This window comes from Alligator mississippiensis, chromosome 13, assembly GCF_030867095.1.
Source record: "Alligator mississippiensis isolate rAllMis1 chromosome 13, rAllMis1, whole genome shotgun sequence".
Lineage (NCBI taxonomy): Eukaryota > Metazoa > Chordata > Crocodylia > Alligatoridae > Alligator > Alligator mississippiensis.
The window spans coordinates 45873768-45898343 of NC_081836.1; the positions used below are offsets into that span (position 1 = coordinate 45873768).

Sequence of the window (24576 nt, forward strand, 5' to 3'; positions counted from 1 at the left end):
ATCAGCAGACCTGCTCCAAATAGAGACTCTACGCATGTTATTGGGTCACTCAGTGTTCACTGTCTCTCAATAACATGCAGAGGAAATGATTTTAGAAGTGTAAAAGATGCTTTCTGACCAGCCCTACCCTGCAGTGAAGACTTTAGATGCGTTCTTAACATCTGTAACCAGAATTCAGTAGGCCAGATTTTGCCCTCAGTTGATGTTTGTGTAGTCTCTGTTGTTTATGCAAGTAGGGCAGACTGAAGAGCAGTAAAAAATGCTAGAGCTGATGGACAAGAAGGGATAAAATGAGAATACAGGAGAAGCACCGACATCCCAGGCAGCGGCTGATGTATAGAAGCTCTGAAATTAGACTGTGTGCCTCTAGCCTTGGGAGCTGAACTTTTAGGCTCCCATTTGTAAAAGCACTTGGCCAATCTGTTTCTTTCCAACTGCAAGAACACACACTTGCCCAGGCCACTCACCTCATCTTCAGGAGAACATCTTTTTAGACAAAGATTATTACTTGCACATATTGGTAATGGAGCAAAAACTCTTCAAGTCTGGAATTTTAGGATTGTGCAGCTCGGTCTTATTCTGAATGCAGAGGGACACAGATCAAACACTGTAGTCTTTATTTAATAGATTAATATATACTTTAAAATTATCCCATTGAATTTCTGGGCCAGATGAGAGCTCCCTCTAGTGGCTAATGTGCCAGTTGCAACTTTTCTTCTTTCATCTATTGTATCTAGACAACCCAACAGATTAACAATTTAAAATCAATAAAAGAATCCTCTCCAAACCATAATGTATAATCTTTACTCCATAAGATGTACTCACACAATGTGTGGAATTTGTTGTGGATTTTTAGGGGTATTACACAGGCTCAGATTAATTACTAAATACTCAGATTAAAAGCGTAATCTGAGTCAAATTCTCTGCTGGCTAACTCTGTACTCAAGTTTATTGTAGAAGGCATAGCTGCTCACTGGATTTAAAGTTATATCAGCAGAGAATTTAGTTCACTATGTAAATTATGAATCAGAGAGGAGCATTTGGCAGAAAAGAGTGAGGTGAGCTCAAATCCAATTTATTTTGCATTAAATTCCTATGTGCAGAAATACTGATATGCAGATACAGGTATACATATAACGTTAAAGACAGAATCCATGTAATCTCTCATATGTTCTTTATTATTCTGTCCACTCAGACATCCAATGGTTCTTTACCACCCATCATATAACAGATATCAGGCTCCTTTATTAGTACCAAAAACACTTTACCTTTACAATCGATGGGATTTTTCCTGTCGCCATTCACAAAAAATTTCACAGTTGGAAATTCTTGGATATTGAATTCTTTCTTCAGATCTTTCTGGTCTGAGACATCAACTTTTCCAAATCTGACATTAGGGATCTCTTTTTTAAGCTGCCTCGCAGCTTCAGCAAATTCTTCTGCCAAGCTCTGAGATGGTCCCGATAAATGAATGTCTGAAAGGGAGGGAATCATTCAGTCTATGGCACCAAGTTTAAAATGCAAGTCATCAAGCCCAGTGATATTTTGAAGGGTTAAATAAGTTTACTGAGGATACACAAGGAGGGGTAGAAACTATTTCACATAATGATCTTAAAACAGAAGATGCATATTTGGTCTTTTTTGTTCATTCAGATGCATACACCTCAGCATGTTTAAAGAGATGTGTGTTTATGTCCAGGTGTGTGTCCACCCCCCCCAAAAAAACAGGAAAAAACTACATTGGAAGGTTGATTTTGTGGAGAAAAATACATAATGGGGTGAGCTACGATTGAGTATTCAGGGCTTGATTTTTAAAATTGGGATCTTTAGGATAGGCTTTCTTGCTGCATATTAAGGCACTTAGGTAATATAGCTGATTTAGGCTGAAAATGGCTGAATACAGAGCAGCTTCCACTGTAGAAGATTTCCGCATCGCAGATACTGATTTTGCTGGGGGGCGGGGGTACATGAATGCATGTGCACGTGAGAGGGAGAGATGGAGCAAGAGAGCACGTGCACATAATCCTCTATCACAGGAGAAATTGTGTAAGGGTGGATTTAATTTTCATTATAATAATAATTGGCATTAAAAGCATTAAAATATCAGACGTATGCTGGTAGGAGTATACTGGCAGCTGGTAAATCTGGAAGGGGGCACGCAATAAAAAAAATGTTTGGGAACCTCTGCTCTGTACCACTGCTTGCAGTTTAGAATGAACAAATGTCTATAGGTCACCACACAGACAGCTTTTCCTTTAGGTCAAATGGTTGATGTCCACGTGCTTTGGAGCAGTGGAGGGACTACGAGTCTAGGTATAGGTGCAGGTATAGGTTGTATTATTACAAAGAAGGGACAGTATAAAGAAACGAGTGGTACCTAGCTGCTCTGAATTCAAAGGCAAATAACAGATAAAGAGCCAAGAGCTATATGATTTTGCAACGTGGCTTTAAAAGCAAGTTAGTTTAACTTTCTGCTGATAAAGCTGAGATATCTTATCACCTCATTTAGCTGGCTTTACTATTTAACAGAGAGAAAGGAGTGAAGACTTGAAACTTTTTCTTTCAATCCCTGACAGCAGCATTTGAGCTTTATCAATATACCTTTCAAACGGGGAAAGATGAAAAAAACTCCAGATAGTCTTGGTTATTTATGCATCATAAATCCAACAGTGTGACTTCTTTTATCTTATGTCTTTTCTACTTCCATAGAAATACAAACAAATACAAATCTCTACAGACTACCTAATCAAGACACTGCCTTAAATAATTGTACCAAAAAGTGAGTGATCATCTCCATTAGCATTCTCATAAATGAATGGTAGATAAAACTTTTAATCTAATTCAATGATCAGTTACATTTCCCTGCATAATTCATCATCATCCTCATTCTGAGTCCCTACCATCAATCATTTCCCCCATCCAACCAGTGCAATCAAGAGGATGAATAGTAGTACCCAGCAAACTCGTTTTCAGATTAGTTTTTTTGACCTAGCCTCTTCTATATCAGCAGAGGAAGGAGGCCAGCTTGGAAAGCCTTGCAAGAATGGTCCATTGCCAATTTATATCATTTGAACATCGGATGACTTTTCTTTATGTAACCTAATGGGATCTGCGTTCCATGTTATTACTCACCTACGATTACATTAACTTAGTAAATATAATTCAAATATATATTCAAAATGTTAAGGATGTGTTTAACATCCAGCACATGCATCAAATTCATGGAAAACAATAGGACTCTTGACTCTCATATGAGTGAGAGCTGATAAGATAATGATATCCCAAGATAATGGCCCAAGATAATGGCCTGTTCCAGACCATGAGTCTCTGTGACATCATTCATCTGACTGCACAACAAGGAAGGAGTGAGTCTAGGTTGTGTTATACAAATCATAGAAAATTAGAGTTGGAAGGACCTCAGGAGGGCATCTAGTCCAACCCCTTGCTCAAAGCAGGACCAGCCCCAACTAGATCATCTCAGCCAAGCATATGTTTAGCCAGGACTTAAAAACCTCCAAGGATGGAGATTGCACCACCTCTCTGAATAACCTGTTACTGTGTTTTACTTCCCTACTAGTAAGAAAATTCTTCCTAATATCTAACCTAAAATTCCCTTGCTGCAACTTGAGCCCATTGCTCCTTGTTCTGTCATCTGCCACCACTGAGAACAGTCTAGCTCCATCCTCTTTTGAAGCGTGTGGAAGTGCATTTCACATGCCTTTGACCCCTAGTTTTCCAAAACCTCACTCAATGCTAAGGATCAAAAAAAGAAAGTAAACTCCTTCTGAGTTACTATACAAGATATTTGGCAGAAGCCATGTTCTACTTAAGTTAATCAGAGCTTTGGCATTAACTTCAGAGTTTGTCCATCTGCTTTGTTAAAATGCTGACTTAGTCCAAAAAATGCAGCTGTTACAACCTCATTTTCTCAAAACATTAATCTGATAGACTCTACCAAGTGCTTTCTCGTGTAAACTTTTCTTAGTTTATACTCTGGAGGTGTTACCCTGGCCTCAGAGAAGCTTCAAATTCTTGTTAGAAGACAATAACAGTTTGTGCCTACACATTGGTTACTCAGTTACAAGTGTCGTGAAAGGAAAATAATTTCTTAAATAAAGCAAATGGGGTTTGATTGCAATCTAATCACCTGTAAAATGACTGCTTCAGCAAATAGGTTTATTTGGGGTTTGCAAAAGGATTCCAATATGCTTTTCTTTTTTTCTAATTATATAATTAGTTTTATCAATTTCCCCACCACCACCCACCCACCCACCCACAAATGTAGTAATATATTTGCTCTCCAGATTAAGTTTTTTATATAAAAATTTTAATCCAGGCCATGATGGCACAGTTGTTATGTTCCAGGCGTCTGCTCTGGAAAACCAGGGTATCTAACAGAAAACATGACCTCTTGGCACAATAAATGATGCCCCTGTCATAATAGTTAGACAGCTCTCATCAGCCAGGCCACAGACAGTATTCACAAAATTGTTCTGTAAGGCAGTGTTCATTGAGTGCTTGTAGTCTATTTTTACTTAAAATGGGGACAACAGTATGTATTACGTTTTAGTAACGCAGGCTGTGGTGCACATAAAGTTGCTATGTAATGTAAACATACTGAGACATAATAATTTTGTGAGTATTGTGTTTGCGGCCAGGTTGATGAGAGAAACTTATTGTATTGTTTCCACAAGTTTTTTTAAATTTCTATCTGAACATTTTGGCCATTTTTAATAGGAAGCTGTTGGGGAAACAAGCAGCAGAACCATACAGTGACTCTAGATAAGCAATTTCCCAAGATAATGGCCTGTTCCAGGATAGCGCCTTCCTTGCAAGCACATGCTGAAGTTGCACAGCTGCTTGGCAATCACAGAAACCAGGAGATCACAGGGTCACTTATCAGTTAAATGGGCCATGTACTGAGGGGGCACAATGACCTGTCAGTGAGCTTTGGCACAGACATGTACAGGTGCCACAAGAATATTGGAAGAAGTTTAGGGTCTTTCTCACACTTCCAGGATATTATGAACCTGAATGGGGTTGAAATGCACATAACCTGCTTCTTTTAAGATCTGTTTTCTCTGAAATACTTTGGTTCCAAAGAAATACCACCCCCGAGCACCACTGATCATTACTCCCATAGAGCAGAACTGCTGTGACTGATTAGAGCTCAGGCCTGCTGAGATTATCACAGTTAGCACCTGGATACTATAGCCCACAGCCCAGTCATAGAGTGGAAGAATCACATTGTTCCACCCAGAGAAATCCTGTAACATCATGAGATCTGACAAGGGAGAGCATTCAAAAAGATCAGGAGAGATCCAGCCTGCAGGTAGCCTGGTCACACAGACATACACATTTAGAAGTTCCTTCTTCATCAAGTACAAATGTTGTTCCCTTGATTACTTGAAAACCAGGTGAGAGCATCCATCACATGCTTATCTACCGAATATCTTGAGTGATTATAGTCCCCTTCAACTTTCCATCAGTTCTTTTTTATTCTGGCATTCCCACTTTGCCTCCAAAGAGCTTGTAATTTTCTAACCACTTTTGTGAACCAGGGAACCATTGCCACTTTTTCTTGAGCATGGTACTAATGTGAGGTACTAAATAATTGTGCATTAAGCAGCTGTAATGTGCAGTAGCGAAAGCGCACACTTTTTTGAGCGATGCTTAATGTGTAATAGCTTCTTTTTACTGTATATTAGCATATTAGCATGGTTTTTGACATGACACTTTAATGTGCAGTAAAATAGGCTACTGCACATTAAAGCGCACATGTCGACATGCCCAGTGAGACATAGACCCTGTGCTGAAGCGGTCGCAACCTAAACATGGGTGAGAGAAATACCTCTGTCATAAAGAAACAGAGCATATTGTGTCCAAAGGCACACAGAAATTATATGATAGAATTGGGAATTGAAACCAGAGACCCTAGCTAGAGATAGGCATTACACATAAACTGTTTTAAACAATTCAGGCTCAGGCTTTTTGAATGTCTTTCCCTAGCCCCTGAGTACTGCGAGAATATCCTACTTGCACATAACAGTATTGCATAACAGTATCACATGTGAAAAATTAGAGATGACATTAACCACTACCAAAATCATGTGTTTAGTGGTCCTGGAGCATTTCTTGAAGGCATCCCCATGGAAACACGACAATAGTCTTCATCTTCCATCTTGTCATCTGCCTCCAGTTTCATTCTACTGTGTATTGATAATTCTGGTGATTACTGGAGAAGCATAAATGCCAGTGTCCTAGCTCATATTTTCTAGTATGGTCTGGACAGGATTTCACTTTTCATTTTCTGTGCATAGGCTGCATTTACAGTTTCTCTGCAGACCTATAATTTTGTCTGCAGAAAATTCTTGAAGGGAAGGACAGTTTTGTGCTTAATGCCTTGGACTGGTTTTTAGTCCTGCCTACTCTTTTTGTGAGCCCTCAAGCAAATATTTAGAGCAACTAAGGTCAGTGGAAAGGCTTCCATGGACTGCAGTGGTGCAAAATGTGTTCCATTATCTCCTGTGCCAATTGCTATACTTTTAAAGTGGACTAATATAATCTCACTCACATGAGTGTTGTGAGGCGTTGTCATTAATATTTGTGATGTTCTTAAGATCCTTCACTAAAAGGCACAATGCCATTGCAAAGGATTAGTTGAAATCCTGGAAATTCATTCTACCATATCCCGAGCATCCAACGTTGATACATTCCAGTTGTATCCCTAACACATGCATGAATGGCACATGCAAATAATGACTTCTTTCTGCCAAGGACAACTAGAGTGTCTAGTTATCTATTTTACTGGCCCAAACCCATTTCTTCGGCTTGTTCTCTTTTGGCTTGTATATTGGATGATGTGATTTCAATACCCATTTTCAGAAGATCTGGCCCAGAGGAGTAAGCCTGGGAATTGCACAAGAGCTTAAAATAGTTAGGGACCCCATTTCCACTGACCTCCCAAATCTCATAGGCTCCTTTAAAAATCCCAGCATAAGATGTATATGTTCTTCTTATTCTTCTTGCATACATATGCCCCAAACAGTTTGGTTGTAAGCGCTACTGTGCTATCCACTTTCATTACTTATGCTCCATTGGATGTTGATCTACTGATTTACATATTGATTCAAAATTCAATGCTTTTGATTGATTTGATTTGATTTTTGATGAACAATTTGCTGAAGATATTTCCATGGGAAGAGAGGGCTGTGATATTAATACATGTTTTTATTCCCTGCAGCAAATTCAGGCTAGTGTGTCTAATATAGTCATATGTTTGGAGCTTCTCTTTCTGCATGCATTTCTTCCCTCCTGTGATGTTGGGTAGTGTCCTCTGGTATCTCTACAACCCTGTCATTACATTGGTTGCTTTTACAAAGTCATCACATGCCAACAGTTACTTGAGGCACTTGTGAGATACTATTGACGTCCCTTATATTTAGAAAGAGAAATAATTTGGTTACTATTGGTATTATTGGAAAATATGGTATATGGCATTTGCTCTGTTAATTATCATCATCCAAATTTTAAGGAATGAGAGGAACTTACACTTTTTCCTGTCAACAGGATTTAGGGTCCAGGGAATGTGCCAGACAGAAGGCATTTGGAGTAACTTTCTTTTATCCAATGGACTCTGTAGTGACTGTAAAGTGTCCCACCATGCTCCAAATAATGTACATCCTTGCAGTCCTCAGACCAGCCAGGACTGCCACTCCATGTTAAAAGTCTCTGTGAGTCTTCAGTCTCCAGCTATGCTGCTTTGGTTAGGAGAGGTGGTTTTATACCCTGATGGCAGTTGGGTTTGGCTGCAGTTCTCTGGGAACATTCAGCAATACAGCATATATTTAAGGGTTTGGGGAAACATAACTTAAATAAAGCAATGGGCACAGGATCAGGACTGGAAATGGTGGGGTGAAGGCAGAACAGACTTTTTTCACAAGTTCAGAACAGCAGCATGTCTAATGCAACTATTTTCCATTTTTGCACCCCAAAAACTAGAAGTGGTATATGGATGCCTAAAAGAATGGCAGCAGTCCCCAGGGTTCCTGCTAAAATACAGCTATGTCCAGTCTGGATTGTCAGTCACATGCATAGATTGCAGGGTTTCTACCAGCTGCCCCATCTCACCAAGTTCATTTAAAAAACAAACAAACAAAAATTGCACTGGCGCTAAGTGTCTGGGTCCTCACTTTGTGCCATGTAGGGACTTTTAGAAAGGGGAATACTCTCAGAATGCAAAACAGCAGTGAAACCTGAAAACACCTGCACAGCTTATGTATATATCCTGGTGGTTTTTCCCTATAGTTACCAAAGGTTGGCAATCTTGCACAGAAAATGACTGAGTCCAAAATCCTGAAAGGTTTGTAGAGTTAAATATTAATCACAACGTCCTTCTTTGTCAAAGCTGTAATCCAGAGGGGAAAGTGACACGAACGTGGCCAGGAGCCATTTGGTGGTATTGTCCTGAGTGCATGGCCTTGCTGAGTGCAGTAGCATTACTAGTTGTAATTTCTGACTCCTACTCCAATATGAGCATTATGGGTATGATATCTACCTCTTTATCAAGCCGAGTGCCAGGTTGAGTCCAAGGCATGGGTGAATTAATGCCTCAAAAGTGTGTTACCATACAAGTTATGTGCACAAGGCACATAAGCAAGGTAGCTTAGACAAATGTGTTTTAGGCACTAGTATTTTAGGGTAAGAGGTAGCGTAAAATATTGCAGTATCTAAGGTATTATTATATTTTCCGTTCTCCGTTAAAATTAATTCTGCTCTTTTACAAAAGGTAAAGAAAGGCTCCAAGTTCTGTTTACTCTGTCCTCTTAATGTCACCCCTTCCCTCATTTTCTTATTGAGGAGCACAACCTTTTCCAAAGAGTGCTGAGAAGCGGAGGGGCCCAAAAGGACCTGAGTGTTTGGGTCATTGCTCTGTGCTCGGCAAGGACTTTGATTTATTTGCATAGTTCGCTCAGTTGCCCCAGCACTACAAGGTAAAGTCAGAAGCTTTATGGGGGTTTTTAATTTTAAAAGAAAACAGACACTGGACACAGTCAGTGCTGAGCTGAAAGCTGCTGCAAAGTCACTGGAGAGGAAGCATGAAAACAGGACTGCTGTGCTGAATCCTGTTGGGCTGGTAAGTAGGTAGTGATACCAAGCAGGGAAAGAGGTGGAAGAGGGAAATAAAGATAAGCCAAAAGCAAACCCTACAACTGGATAATATCTTCACAGGTAGTTTGGGATCAAAGTTTGGAGCTCAAACACCTCTTGATAAAGGATGGAAGCCAAACAAAAGCCCAGTTTTAGAAAATATGACATAAATTCTCATCCTCTCTCCCCTGCTGTATAACTAGAGATGAACCCAAGAAGAGATAGTCTTCTGATGACTCAGGGTTTCCAAAAGTAATTCTTGGTTGTCCCACAGACTTCCTAACTTGCAGCAAGTCACTTTACCTCAGTTCTTGTAAAATGGAGGTGATACTCCTTCCTTTCTTTCCTTCCTTTCTCGAACTCTTCATTTATATTCTGTATCTAGGTCTGGTTCAGATGGATCCTCTCTGGACACGGGGTGTACTTAGTGTGTATGTGCGTGTAAGGTTCCTAGCTCAATTAGACCCCAGTCTTAGGTGAGGCTTATACATGTTGTTATAATGCAAATAATTACAGCTGGCTGGGAATTTGAAGCTTGGGTCGCCCACATCCCAAAATGAATGTTCCATGATTATTTAATTTCCTAATGAATATTTAAGCATGCATTGTCAAATGGCTTACAGGGGAAGGACTGAAAGAGAGCCTGATTTTATAGCCAAGCCATTATGGCACTCTCCTGTAATAAGGAAGATGAAGGTCAAGGCCTCACTCTGTTTAGTTCAAAGCAGGGACTTGAACTTGGGTGTCCTACATCCAAGGAGAGTTCCCTAGCAGATGGACTGTTGGCTATTTGGGGGTATTTTCTTGCTCACTTCTTTTTCCATGAAAAATTTCAAAAGGTCTCTGTTTTGGTCTCTCTGGATGGAAACAAGTTCTGAAACCTCAACATGTTTCACAGAACAAAGTTGTTGCTTTCTAGCTAGACCTATGAATAGTAATGAAAATTTGGTTGTTACACTCTGGAGTCCCAAGGCATTTAACCTGGTGCTTTGGCTCTGCCCTATATAAAGCTAAAAGCAGAACCGAGTACATTTATTTCATTAGATAGTTTATTCACCCAAGATAATGTGCAGGGGGCGAGGGGGGCTAAAACTCTTTAAAAAATCAGGTTGAATTTAGATCATTTCAGTCAAAATTTAAAAAATCAGCAAAGTCAGTTTTATTTACACGTTTTCTTTTGAAACAGTCCAATTTCCATTTTATTCAAAATGTTGTGAGGTTTTTTTTAAAGTTAAAGCACTAACACCCAAAATGAAATGTTTTGTTCCAGACAAAAATAAGTTATCAGTGCGGTTACTTTTTCTGAGAAATTCAAACAATTTTCACTTTGGGTTAGTCCCAAACAAATGTTTATTTTAGTTTCTCAGTTTGATCAGCGAGCCAAAAAAAATCCATGATTTACATCTCCATAAAATGTGGGGATTGATTTGGTTTTTAACTCTCCTTCAAGTTCTGGGTGATGAGGCATGAAACTTAAATGCTGTCCTGTCTCTCAAGACACCTACAGACTAACTCTAACTGAGAGACACTCGTGTCATTGAAGGTTAAGGTTGATTTCAAACTTGCTTGGAAAGTCTGCACAAAGACCTGAGCATATTTGTTTACTACACATGGCGATTACGCTGCAGTCGATAAAGTAGCAACCCAAGGTTAAGCCATGGGAACCAATCCAGCCATGGGGCTTGTGCTGTCCTAAGCAGACCCCATGAAAACTCCATGACAACCATAGACTTTAATCACACCCATAATTAATTTAAGTATTCTCCTTTTTAGCTTCTTTGGCAGAGCTGGCTCTGCTGGGAATTCGGCCTCATCTTCCAGTGATATAGCAATCACATATAGGAGTCTCTTCTCTTTATGGTTACACCTCCCTCCTCCCCTTGTGCTTACTTTACGGTGCTTACTGTGCAGTCCCTCTGCATTTTGGCCTCATTCCTGCAACACGCTGAGCAACCAGTTCTGATGCAACAGAGCACAGGTGTAATACGAATTAAGTTAATGAAATTACTCGTCTACTTGAAATTCTGCATGTATTTAGCTGGCTTGCTCAGTAGGGACACTAAGGAGCTGGCATGTGTGGAAATGACTGGAACACCCCCCTCCATTTAGGGCCATTTCAGTGCAAAGCCAATATCATCATTGTTTATATCATCACTATTTGCCATGTCCTTTTACAAGGAAAATGTGCTACAGTTAAAATGCCTGTCTGACGGGAGTGTGATATTTTCATACCAGGAACACAGAATTCCGTGTTTTTCTCAGGACACTGCTTAATCCATCCTGTAGTAGCACTTGCTTGCTAATGAACCACACAAAAAAAGATCAGGTTGAGTTTATGGCAGTGGTTCTAGCAGTCTTTGAATGCACCTGATGTTCTTTGATCAGAATATTTTGCCACCAGCCCTGGAATCAGAGGCTTTTCCCTCCCTGATCAATGATCATACTGGCTGTTTTTATTTGCATGGCTTCTCAACAAGGATTTATAGCTGAACATCTATGCTAGAAAAGTTGGTATGGTCCAGCACTGGCTTTCCATCTGGCAGCTTTCAATATCTTTCTTAAACGGGTGAAACCGTGCAGATGCTTTGGCTGTAAAACATCAGGTAGTGCAGTGCCAGGCAAAGGTTTATATCACCTCCCCCACTCGAATACATGGAAGCATTTACTAAGCAGTTAATATTCCTTTTTATCATATAGAAAGTGGGGGGTGGGTCTGCCATTCCTGTTCCCACCCCAAAGCCCAGGTGCAAGGGTCAGAGCTTTGTGAGAGTTGTAGAAAGTGTTAGGGGCACAGAGCAGCCTGGAGGGGTGCAGTGAAGAGCAGCAAGGCCAAGCAAACTTGGCCAAGCCCTCCTCTACTGGGAGCCAAAGGGCCTTGGGGTCTGTGCCTCGGGCAGGAGTAGCAGTGTGGGTGGTGGCAGGGGCCATGCCGGCTGCAGCAGTCATGGCAGTTTCTGTTCTTGCGCTCCCCCTGGGTGTCCAGGGCTGGTGTCCTTTTCACCCATCGCTGGATACGCAGCTGGGCTTCCTTCCATGCTTTTTTAATAAAATAATCCAGTCATAGTTTTCTATTTGCTTCACATGGTTTGTGGCCACAACAGTAAATCCCATCTACCTGGATGCTAATTCCAGGGAAAGAGCTCCCACAGCTCAACGTACTGTAAATATAGAGTCTGAGGGCAAACTGTTTGACCATTTTCAATAACTGAAAGCCATATGGCACTCTTTCTGAAGAAGTTGCCACACAGTGTGTTTGTTACACAAAGAACTGAAGCACTTAAGAAAATCCAAGAGCAATTAATGCAACACATCAGCTCTTCAGGGCCAAGAAAACAGCCTCTTGTTTTGTGTGTGCACATATGACGGCTTCTAAATATGATCTTGCACAAGTGGAGGGAGGCAATGGAAGCAGAGGACATTGAGTCAGTGCTGTGCAGGGCTGGGTCTCCAGCCCTCACACTTGCATCTTGGAACTCGTATTATTGTATGACTGGGACAGCTAAAGACCTCACAATTCCATTAGACAAGGCAATCCAGAAACAGAATTGCAGAGACAGGCCTGCCCTTAGGCTAACCCAAGGGAGGTTAGCACAAAATCCTGCATTTGGACAAAGCCAACAATTGGAAAAGATCAGGTAGAGGGCAAGGTAACAGTTAGGCAAGCATAACATAATGCCATGAGCAACAGTCATGATCCTTGGAGCCAATAAATATAACAGAAGGCTTGAGGTAATACTTACAGAAGTCCACCAGTAGATATTTAATTTCCTTCAGTGCCTTGTTAAAGTTGCTCTTTTTCAGCACTAGAACATTGTTCTCCTCCTTGATTTGGGGGAGTTTGGCTTTCTTTGGCTTTGTTTCATTTGGGCCTATGTCACTCTGTGCTGGAAGGCTCGAGAGAATCAATAACAAAAGAATGGAAAGCCAATGCATCCTCATCTTGTACAACTGTTTCACAGGCAGCAAGCAAGAAGAAAGGACTGAGAGCTGAATGTTTGCTGTTAAAATAGCCCTAACCTTATCAACAGACCAAGTAGCTAGTTCCCACGTGATAACATTAATGATAAAGTCTTCCATAAATGGAACTGACTTCACTTCTCCACTGAAAAGTTAGAGCGGTTAAATGCTAGATCTTTTTTTGCAAGTATGCTTGGGAAAATAATCCTGTGCAAGTACGAGGAAGGGATCTCATTAGTTTTGTAAACAGAGGATAATACCTGTAGAGAGAAGGAGGAAATACGGAATACAGCTTGGCCAGTCATCTGAGTGGTTGGTTAACAATGAATCTCTAGTTGTTTAAGAACATAACTAATGGCAGAAATGTTGTACACGATAGAGGTTGAGAGGCCGTGGGTGGCCCCATTGTAATTCTAATGTTCATGAAGTTAAAGGAACATAAATGACTCTTCTTAAAAAGTTAGCACTTGGTCACCTGTCATTTTGTTGGGATTGCTTACTGGGGCTCTGCTCCAATGCCCTTTGAAGTTAGTGGGAGAACTGAATAATGTAGGTCTTTTCTAATATGTATTTCTGCAGTTCCTTGTCTAATGGGTCCTAAGTCTCCATTTTAAATAAATTTTGTGTTTATATTCCAAGCATGATACAGCTCAGTAGGTAAAATTCTTGTTCCATGGAGGTCAGTTAATTTGGCCATTGACTTCAGTGAAATTTGAAAAAGAGCATCAAAATATAGCCTGTAGTGGTTAGGTAAGCCTAGGCAGTGCTTTTCAGGTGTCAAGCACACTATCAGTCCTTAGTGTGACTGCAAACTTGGAGAGTGCTATAGCTACTCATTTTTAGAACAGGGTGAACAATATCTTAAAAGTAGTGGTTTTCAACCTATAATCCTCAGACCTCTGGGATCGGCAGATTATGTTTAAGGGGTCCGTGAAAGATGACTAGATCAGTGAAAGTTATGTGAATACCCACACTTACAATTCAAAGGGGTCTGCACCTTCATTCAAGAAAGGTTTAGGGGTCTGCAAATGAAAAAATGTTGAAGACCACTTTAGAGAAAGATCAAGCTGTTGCTGTTCAAGTTTGCAGGCCATGCAACATTGCAGGACTAACAAATAGGTTAGTTCCTTAAACATTGGCTAATCTGTGACTTTAGAGTAAAGATCTTTGCACAATCCTTGCATCTTTCCCTTAAACAGTATTGAGTAGAATTCTTTGTCATGGACATGGAGTCCACTGGTACAACTTCTGCAGAAGGGACCAAGCAGGCACTATGTATTTCAGGGGGCAGGGGCAGGGGCAGGGGCGGGGGAAGGTTGCTATCCCACTGAACCTTTTTTTTTGTTCATTGGCCTTTACTCTGATAAAATTAAATACTAATCGGTCACCAGGACTGGATGGCATTCACCCACGAGTTCTGAAGGAACTCAAAAGTGCAATTGCAGAACTGTTGGCAATAGTAGATAACCTATCATTCCAAATAGCCTCCATGCCAGAGGACTGGCAGGTTGCCAACATAACACCCATCTTAAAAAGGAGCTCCAGAAGTGATCCTAGGAACTAAAGACCAGTAAGTTTCACCTTCATCCCTGGCAAGTTGGTACAATCTATAATAAAGAATAAAATCAGCTGTCACATGGACAAAATATGATCTGCTGAGGAAGAATCAACATGGGTTTTGTAAAGGGAAAGCCTGCCTCACCAGCCTGCTGGAGTTCTTCGAGGGTCTTAACAAGCACATAATATGTTTGGCCTTTCAAAAAGCTTTCAACATGGTCCTTCAATAGAGGCTTTTTTTTAAAAACTGCACTGCCATGGGATTAAAGGGAAGGTTCTTCTCTGGACTGAGAGCTGGTTAAAAGATAGGAAGCAAAAGGCAATTACCCATCTACAAAGAAAAAGACTATAATTTACCTATAAATGCTGCAACAGATGTGCTTGGGTTTTCTGTATACTCCATGGGTTAGATTACACATTGTAATGTATTAGATTATACATTGTAATCTTTTTTTATGCATTATTGTAATAGGCTCTAATTTGAAGGCCACTGAAGTCAATGCAATCTTTCTGATTTCAGTGAACTTTGGATCAGACTCATAATACATCATGGACTACATTTTCTAACTTTGCACACAGGGCTCATAATGAAATTATTGGAAGTTGTGTGTTCAATCTGTTGCCAGGATATGACCCTATAAAATACCATCACAAAACCAAGTGCAGTACGTTTTTTGTCAGAGTATTTGGCAAAAGCTAGAAAGACAGGAGGTGTTTTGATTTTGGTTGGGTCAGGGTTGTCCTTCTCCTTGCAATCATCTCCTTTCTAAAGTTCCCTTAGTGGTGATACCCTGGGAAGGGGAAACTGCATGTTCAGAAGAATTGGAAAGGACCAGCAAGGGCTATCTGAGATGAACGTGTCCTTTCAACACTTATCTCAAAATGCAGCTTGAGCTCCCTGGGTAATAAAGCTAGGATGACAAGGTCATTTGTTCAAACAGTTGGTTTTTTTCCCTGTCTGCTGCTGAAACAAATAATATTCAACTTGAATCCTTCACGGAGACCCCTTATCACTGAATGTACAGTATATTAGAAAGGGCTGTTGACCTCCAAGTCAGAGGAGGAAGTTAGCTTTAAAGGAATAGTTTGGGACACAGGGCTACTGAGGCACATACAGAGAAGAGTCTCCTTGATGATGTATACAGAAAACTGAAATGTTAGAGGTGTAAGCATCAGTTTGTACAATCAACAAAGCAGGTCACTGCTTCTGCACATTCCTAATTAGAATGAATTAGACTCAGTGATAGCTTTACATCTTTGGAGTAGCATGGAAATACCGATTTCTGCAGACCTCAAACATTAGCTGTGAGTTAATTTGAGGTATATGTAATTGTTCAGCCTTTTTCCCAATGGCTGTTCATGTCCTAGTAATCTTAGGGGGATGTGAGCTCAGACATTTGTGGACAAACTCTTTCCATTTCCCTCCATTGCCCCATGTATGTTGATATTTAAGAAATTCCTTTTAATGGAAAATGGAAGCCATATCTCGTGGGAGGAGAATAAAAGAGCGTGGCACATGCAGCTTAACCAGAGGTGGCGAAGGGATCCAATCACCTTTTTATAATTACATTTGCAGGCTGAGGAAGGGAGAAGAGGTATCCAAGTAAAAGAGCACTATCAGCATGAGATCCAGTGACTAAAAACTGGTCATGGGTGAGTGTCCATGAGTCATTCCCTGAAGATAAATAAGTGCTGCTGAGTGACACTGGGTGCGTCTACACGTTCATTAATGCGTTGTAACTACCGCGCATTAAGTTAAGTAGTTCGATAACCAAGTACTAAATCAATGCACAGTAACTCGTGCTAATATGCAGTAGCGCTGGTACACAGGTTTTTTGGGAAGTTAACTGCACAGTAGCCTAATGCTACTGCCCAGTAGCGTATTAGCACATTTTTTGCCCAGCACACTACTGCGCAGTGTTATTAGACTACTGTGCAGCTAGCGTCTTATCTAGATGCAGTCATGCCAATTAGCCTGCCCCATGCTAATTAGTACATGTACTATACCATGCAAATGTGACATGATTTAGGAAGCAAGCTGTCTGGAGTAGCACAATATACTTGAGGACTTTGGAGCATGGCAAATTTGCCATGTACAACACAGCCCAAGTTTAAAAAACACATCATCATCCATTCTGTCTATCTGGTCTGTTCCTGTGCCTTACTCATCTTGATCAAAAGAGATGGAGATAGAAAGGGTGACTTAAATGACTTTAAAAATAATGTTATATAAAATACACCTGACAGTTTGTACCTTTGTGAAGTTTTACACTGTGTCTGAGCTGAAAGGAGAGTGGATGTCTTTGGAATTGCATTTTCTGTCTTTGATTGTTTCATTCATGCTGTGTACCTCTTTATGGCATGTAGTGTCTTACCTGTGTGAAAAATAAAGGCATCTGAAAAAGCCTTAAAAGGAAATAATGGGTAAACTTTAAAAAGGCACTACAAAAGCCTTTTTATATTCCTGTTACAGTGAGTTCTGAAGTGGAATGAGATATCAGCTCTTTAGCCACTAACAAAAAATATAATTCAACCAAAAGGATAAAACGATCCATCAGTATTCTTGTCAGAGCCTGGTGGTCAATCGCCATCTAGTGCACGTTTAGGACACAGCAATGTTCTAACGACCATTTTAGGCCAACGTGGTGTCAATTTTTAGTTTTGTTAATACACTTTCCAGGTGATCGGCCTGTAGAAAGTTAATAGCACATTTCCATAAACTAAATCTTAACTAAAATTAGTGAGATTAGGTCTGATTTGCCTCTCCTGCACTGAAATCAATGAATTTACATTAGTATAAAACTCATGAGAATAGAGAATCAGATCCACTGAGATGGACTTGAAAGTAATATTTTTGGTTATACATTTGAGATAAACTCCCTAACTGAAAATGGTGATGATTAAAGATGGTAATGAAAAAAGCTACAGTAACTATTTACAGTTGCATAACATTTAAGATAAAATGTTTTGGTTTAACAATAAAAAGGCAAGTAGAGTACAGATTGTCTGTAGTTTATATTACGAAGTTGCAGAAACTTATTCAACAGCGTCTATTAGACAATTGCAATATTTGACTTTTTTGTATTTATTTTTTTTTTCATTTATATTCTTGTATTGCAGATGAGTGGTCACCATAAGTTTTCATACCGTCCTGTAAACCAGCATCATGAATCATTTATCTAAATTGCGATTGCTCCAGTCCCTGTGGGCTGTCAAACAGCCTTATAGATTATTCCATAACCATCACCAGCTTCTTGCATCTCAGATTATTGCACACTATGAAGCTATAAACCGGTGCGAAAAGGAGCTGCCAGAATACTTCAACTTTCCAAGTGATATCCTGGACAAATGGTCTCAAATGGAAAAGGTACATTTCTGCCACCCCATAGATATTGAACCCCATGCCAAGAAGGTTAAAATCGACTTCAGTGAAACAGTACTTGTTTGCACCAGCTGAAGAACCTGTTAATATGTTTCTCTCTTTCTCAGAAATCTTTGTATTCTGTACAGTATGAGCTATGTATCTCCCAAGTCTATTGAGTGGCTCCAGAGCCAGAAGCTCACTGATGCAGCTTCTGAAGGCTAATCCCCAGCTCCTGCTTTCAGGCCTGCTTACTGTAGACTACGGGCTTAAGAACAGACAGTGCAGACAAACTCAAGGCAGAACCATTGTGAACTTCCTGCTCTGGCGTGTGTTAATGGACCTACATAGATGAAGCATGTTCAGCATCATGCTTCCCAGAACATTAATGTTGTGGTATAGACAAACCTTCAGTTGTTTAGCAACAAGGACCTGATGCTGGGGTCTGGTTGAAATGCACACAGCTCAGGATAAGGTGTGTACCAAGGTAGTATAGAAATCATCCATTCTGCTTAGGGCTGGTCCCCCACTCTGAGTCAGAGCAGCAGAAAGAGCTGATTTCACCTAGATTGTCTCCTAACTACTGCTGGTACAGTCTAGTAGCCTTACCTTACATTAGATATAACGGGGAAGTGAAGGTACATTTATCTGAGACCAATAAAATGCCATAAAGCTCCTGAAACAGAATACCAAGCAGATCATATGCTCCCAGGGATTAGACTAACTCTCCCTAACATATTCCTAGGTATGCCTAAAGTGGTCAGAATTGGACCTTTGTGTTACAATAAACCATTTAGTATCAGCCTTCTTTTAACTTCTTGAGTTGTCTACTAGGATGGGAGGAAACCAGCAAATGCAGCATTTTGGTGGATAAATGACGACGGAGAGGAGGTGAAGTGGAGCTTTGAGGAGCTAGGATTTTTGTCCAGGAAAGCAGCAAATGTGCTCATTGGCCCATGTGGTTTGAAGAAAGGAGACAGGGTTCTGATGATTCTACCTCGGATACCTGAGTGGTGGCTGCTGAACGTGGCTTGTATGCGAACAGGTTGGTAAAAAAGTGGTAAAATGCTACTAAATTTGGTGCAGGAAGGAAAATAAATTAAAGATACATGAAAAATCACAACATTAACCTGAATGCAATGTGTAAATGAAAGAGTTGCTGAGCATCTCTGCTTAATTATGTATTCGTTTATATTACAGTAACACTGAGCAACCCAGTTGTTGACCAAGACCCATAGTTACTAGATGCTGTACAAATAGAAAACAAAATGCCGTATTTTCTTGTATATACCACACCTTTTCCCAAAATTCAGCTACTGGAAATTGGGGTGTGCATTGTAAACAAGAAATACGGTCATACCTTTCTGCCTTTGCCAGGGAAAGTAAAAATAATGGTGTGGTGCTGTACCTGGGGCTCCCTAGCTGCTGGCTGTGGACATCCTCCGCTATGCTGCTCCTCAAGTCCTTACTGCTACTTACCAGTATTTTCAAGAAAGATCTTTTTTTCTTCATTCTGCTTTTCAAAAACAAGGTTTATATTTGATTTGGGGGCATGCTCTATGTGAGAAAATACAATATAATGTCCTGAGCTACAACCATGAAACTGCATTGAATTCATTACAGGACAGACTTGGCCAATTACATTATAATTCATTATATAATATACTAATGTATCATATGTCCAGCTAGTTTAATAGTTTAGTATAGTATGCCACTGTTATGCTCCCACAGCATTGCAAATTCTGAAGGAAGAATTTGTCCTTTTATAGTTTTGGTGAACTTAGGCTAGACACAGTGTTTACTCAAAAATATCAAGTAAGCAATAATTCAGCATTAACAGGGGCATGATCAAGTCAGTCTAATGTCTAAGATTTTTGTGAGCTACAAATGGCACTGGGATGTAGGTGGTCTGAGGGTGCTTTTATGTATGCCATGTATTAGGTGCAGTAGGGCTTAATTTATTAATGTAGGTCAAGCACATTATGCTCCTCAGGTTGAAAGCGGTAAGGAAATGTAATAAACTATCTTTCCTCTTCTAGCCACCTTGATTCAGATCTCACTGGGCTTGTCTACATGTGCACTTTAATGTGCAGTAGACTATTTTACTGTGCATTAAGGCATCATGTAAAAAACGGTGACATTATGCTAATGCACAATAAAAACATCTGGTGTGCATTAAGCATCATTAAAAATGTGCAAATGAACTACTGTGCATTAGCGCAACCTAATGCACGTTAATCTACTGCCTCGTATTGGAGGTACTAAATTTAATGCACACTAGAAAAGGTGCATTAATGCACATGTAGATGCACCCACTGTGTATGCTTTGTGAACCCGCATTTGTTTGCATTATGAAATTAGTACAGAATTCAATATGTGTTAGTTCAAGGAGTCTTGCAGATCATGGTGGACGTGTAAACTGAGCTAAGATAAGCCAAACTAAGTTAAAGTAAATGGGAGGGATGTTACAGTATTTGCCCTTAGACTTATAATCACAAGGCAAATATATTAGTTCTTCACTTAAATGAATGTGAAACTTACTCAAACAAGGAGCTGATTCAGAAGCCCAAATAAATCAATGATGGCCTTACCATTGACTGCAGAAGATGCTGAACATTGCAGATACAGATCTCGTGACTGGTCCAGGTATTTAAAAACGGGCTAAACTGAACCTCTGGGCCAAGCATAGAATGTGTTGGGATACTTGAGATCCTGAGTGAGAATTCTCATTTTGGACTCATCTAACTCTCTAACCTAAAATGGTGTATTTACTCTTAATGGGGGCTGTGCCTACCTTAAATATGATGTTTGCTTGTGCTTCTTGAGAGAAGGTCTCTGGACTCTGAAGCCTGGCCATGTCTCATAAACATTTTAAACATTCATCTATAATTTTAAAAAAATAACCTTGTTGCTCTTTTCTAGGAATTGTCTTTATTCCAGGGGCATCCCAATTAACAGCCAAAGACATTTTCTATAGACTCAAGGCTTCTCAAGCCAAGTGCATCATTACCAGCGATATGCTGGGAGCTGCAGTGGATTCTATCATATCTAACTGCCAGTTTCTGAAAACCAAGCTAATTGTGTCCAGAGCCTGCAGGGATGGGTGGCTGAACTTCAAAGAACTCCTCAAGTGGGTATCAGCTGCTTTAGCAATAGAGGAAAAAAGAACAAGATGTGTCAATGACACCCTGTTTCTAAACTAATGGGGAAAGCCTTCATTTTAAAATCTAATTCCAACATGGAGATGTACTTGAGTTTTGCATTTCTTCACTACCTCCTGAGAGTCATGGCAAAACCATTAATTCCTTGGCATGCCTTCACGTCTCTGAAGAGCTCTCTCCTGGCCTATATGTCTATCATTGCCTCTTTGACCATTACTGTACAATCCTATTTTATCAACAAAATTAACTTCTGTGCTCCACTAATTTCCCTCTCTTATCCCTTCCCAAACACCTTTCTCCTGGCTCATATAGACCAAACCCTCCTCTGATTCTTCTGACTGATCAGGTCACCACCTCCTAAAAGGGCATTATTCCTTCAGTGGTGACTGCTGAGCAGGAGTTTCTCACCATGATTATAAGTCAACTGAAATGCCTCATAACCTTGTTGAGACTGTCATTTACGGCCCAATGTAACACCCACTGAAGTCAAAGGAAAGATACCCATTGATTTCCTTGGACTTTGGATTCGAGTCATAGAATACAAATTCTGCGGAGCTGCCATTTGTTTTTGCTTTTGTTCTGCAGTTAAAAACTGGACAGCTCTTAGTAAATAATTATAGAAAAATAACTAAGATGCGGGGCAGCAGTTCACATCTTTGATTGCATGAATTCATGCCTGGTGAGACAGAGCTCCAGTGAATACCAGAATCCTGAGGTTTATCTGTCTTGTTAGTCTAAGAGTTTTATACAATACCTGGTGCCACCGTTTATCTTGTGCAACCAGGGAATTCTAAGACCCTTCTATGGAGTAACTTGTGCCACTGTTTTGTTGTGTGAACGGTTAATTTAAACACCGTGTTTCTCTCTTGTGCATTGAATTTTAGGAAATATAGTTTGCCTGCATGGGGAAAAATGCATATAGTCATTGTTATATATTCTGTGCTCTGAAGGGTGGCATCTGCTGACCATAACTGTGTCAAGACGAAGAGTCAAGACCCCATGTTCATCTACTTTACAAGTGGAAGCACAGGAGCTCCAAAAATGGCCGAACACTCCCACAGCAGTTATGGCATAGGATTTGCAGCCAGTGGCAGGTAAAACTCATCACAGCTCCTAATATTCTAGGTCAGTGTCAAGGTCACTGGCTGAATGCAAAGGGGGCCACGGCAATAAAAGCCTTAGATATTTTAGTGGTGTAGAATATATTTTTTACTACTTTAAAATTGTGGTTATTAAAAGCCTTTTGTTGTAGCAGATTGTAATTCCCATCAGCAGCATTATGGCTGGTCACCCACAAAGAAGGGTAATCAAACTAGTTTACTTAGAGAAAAACAGGATGAAGCTCAGTTTTTCAATACCACATAAAGCTTCCTGAGCCAGAGCTTCCTCTATAGTGAATTGTTGTAGCTCAGTTGAAGATCTGCTATGGCTTATACCAACTGACAATAGAATCATAGAATCATAGAAAATTAGGATTGGAAGGGACCTTAGGAGGTCACCTAGTCCAACCCCACACTCAAAGCAGGACCATCCCCTACTAGATCATTCCAGCCAGGGCTTTGTCGACCTGGGCCATAAAAACCTCCAAGGATGGAGATTCCATCACCTCTTTATGTAACCCTTAGCAGTGCTTCACCACCTTCCTAGTGAGAAACTTTTACCTAATTTCCAACCTAAACTTGTCTTGCTTCAACTTGAAACCTATTGTTCCTTGTACTGTCATCTGTCACCGCTGAGAACAGTGTAGCTCCATTCTCCTTATTAACTACTCCTCATGTAGTTAAAGATCTTTCCCCTTGAGTTTAGCTTCAAAACGAGGGAGACATTTCTTTAAAAATAAAAGCAAAAACAAAAAAATGTGGGTGCAAAATGGCACCTCTGCTCATGGAGAAGCAAGAGTTCTTGTGGGTAATATCATTTATTGGCCCAAGTCCATGTTTGGGATAGATATAGGCAACCTTTCTGGTATCACCGTACCCTCCCTCAGGCCTCTGAGAGAGAAGCAGACACAGCAGAGCTAAGTAGCAGATGGAACAAAGCTGACTGTTTGGCCCCATTATTTCATCCTTCTCTGCATATAATTACTGCATTACCGGGGATCCTTTTTAATTGGAATTAAAGATGACACGCACACTGGATGATCCAAAAAGAAATCATGATTATGTGCTGTGATACCATTTTCAGAAATGTGGCATGTGCTCAAGTCCGAATGAAGTCAATGAAATCTGGCAGTGCTCAGCACCTCTGAAAACCAGGCTCTATCTGTGACCTAAAAGAATGGATATTCGTGATGAAGATCAAGCATGGGGAAATTATAAAGCAGCTGAGCAGAAACACTGGGGTTGAATCTCAAATGGACTTGGTATCAGACATAGCTGATAATGGACCTATGACACCTTGATGTGAATGTTGTGTGCTGGACCCTGATCCAAATATTAATAGAAAGACTTCTACCAACTTCAGTAGGCTTTGGATTAGAGGTTTCCCAGTGTATTTTGCATTTCAACCTGCCTGATAATCACACAATAGTTCCTTTGGTTTCCTAGAGAAAGAATGTGTGATAGTGTTGATTGTGTAGCTTTAGTAATGGTTTAGACAATGATTGTAGATTTGTATGGGATGGTTTTGATAGGGGTGAACCTGCCTCAGGCAGGGGGTTGAACTAAATAACCCCCCAAGGTCCCTTCCAGCCCTACTTCTCTATGACTATGATTTGACAGGGAAGGGAGGGAGGGAGGGAGGGAGGAAGGAATATCCTCATGTCGTACGTTCAGCTCTGGATCTAAATGTTGTGTCTGAAGGTCACTATTATAAGTAGAGTTCTTCAGAATCCCAGATGTTTGAGAGAGAGAAAACAAAAAGGAACGGACCACAAGAAGAAGAGGGATCTTTACAATTCAGTTTCATCCTCATGGACTTTGTGCTTTTTAATGAGATCTGCCTGGTGATACCTCATCTTCAGGGCAAGGCTCCAGCCCTTCTCCTTATTACCCTCTAACGTGCATTCCAGGCTCTCCTGATGTATGTGACAGTCTGTGTTTTTGGTTTTTGCATTATCAGGTGCTGGATGAATCTGACCCCCTCTGACATATTCTGGAACACCTCAGATACAGCCTGGGTAAAGGCAGCCTGGGGCAGTGTTTTTGCTCCATGGGCAAATGGATCGTGTGTCTTTATACACAACATGCCACAATTTGAACCATCAACTGTTGCAGATGTAAGAATAAGTCCACACTGTGGATTTTATTTCTATTTTCTGTAAGCAAAATAGACCCAGACAAACAGAATCTGGTACAAACTGACCCTCTCCTTTGTCCGTGGCAATAGGCACAGCACTTTCCACCCCCTCAAAATAACTAAACCCCCTCTTAAGTGCCTCCTATGGCTAGC

At 40.4% G+C, this 24576-nt stretch overlaps 2 protein-coding genes across 9 annotated transcripts in view; one reads left to right on the top strand and one right to left on the bottom strand.

The window, feature by feature from the left end:
- The window catches only part of PDILT (protein disulfide isomerase like, testis expressed), a 39642-nt gene extending 22648 nt beyond the window's left edge, over positions 1-16994 (bottom strand). For 2 of the 6 annotated variants that reach the window (XM_019494657.2, XM_019494658.2), the window contains exons 1-2: positions 12891-13122; positions 1269-1475 (exon numbers count right to left, since the gene is read on the bottom strand). In XM_019494657.2, coding sequence (XP_019350202.1) covers positions 1269-1475; positions 12891-13089 — 406 coding nt within the window. In that variant the 5' untranslated portion in view covers positions 13090-13122. Of the gene's footprint in view, positions 1-127; positions 269-467; positions 580-1268; positions 1476-7551; positions 7622-12890; positions 13123-16918 lie in introns of those variants that run through there. The other 4 variants (XM_019494662.2, XM_019494659.2, XM_019494660.2 and 1 more) reach the window with 4 other exon arrangements.
- Positions 8984-24576, top strand: part of LOC102568342 (acyl-coenzyme A synthetase ACSM4, mitochondrial) — a 34122-nt gene continuing 18529 nt past the window's right edge. The window contains exons 1-7 of one of the 3 annotated variants that reach the window (XM_019494653.2): positions 8986-9136; positions 16241-16317; positions 17785-18031; positions 18860-19070; positions 20948-21155; positions 22137-22280; positions 24247-24403. In XM_019494653.2, the coding sequence (XP_019350198.1) occupies positions 17831-18031; positions 18860-19070; positions 20948-21155; positions 22137-22280; positions 24247-24403 (921 nt within the window). In that variant the 5' untranslated portion in view covers positions 8986-9136; positions 16241-16317; positions 17785-17830. Of the gene's footprint in view, positions 9137-16240; positions 16318-17784; positions 18032-18859; positions 19071-20947; positions 21156-22136; positions 22281-24246; positions 24404-24576 lie in introns of all 3 variants that reach the window. The other 2 variants (XM_014610774.3, XM_006273706.4) reach the window with 2 other exon arrangements.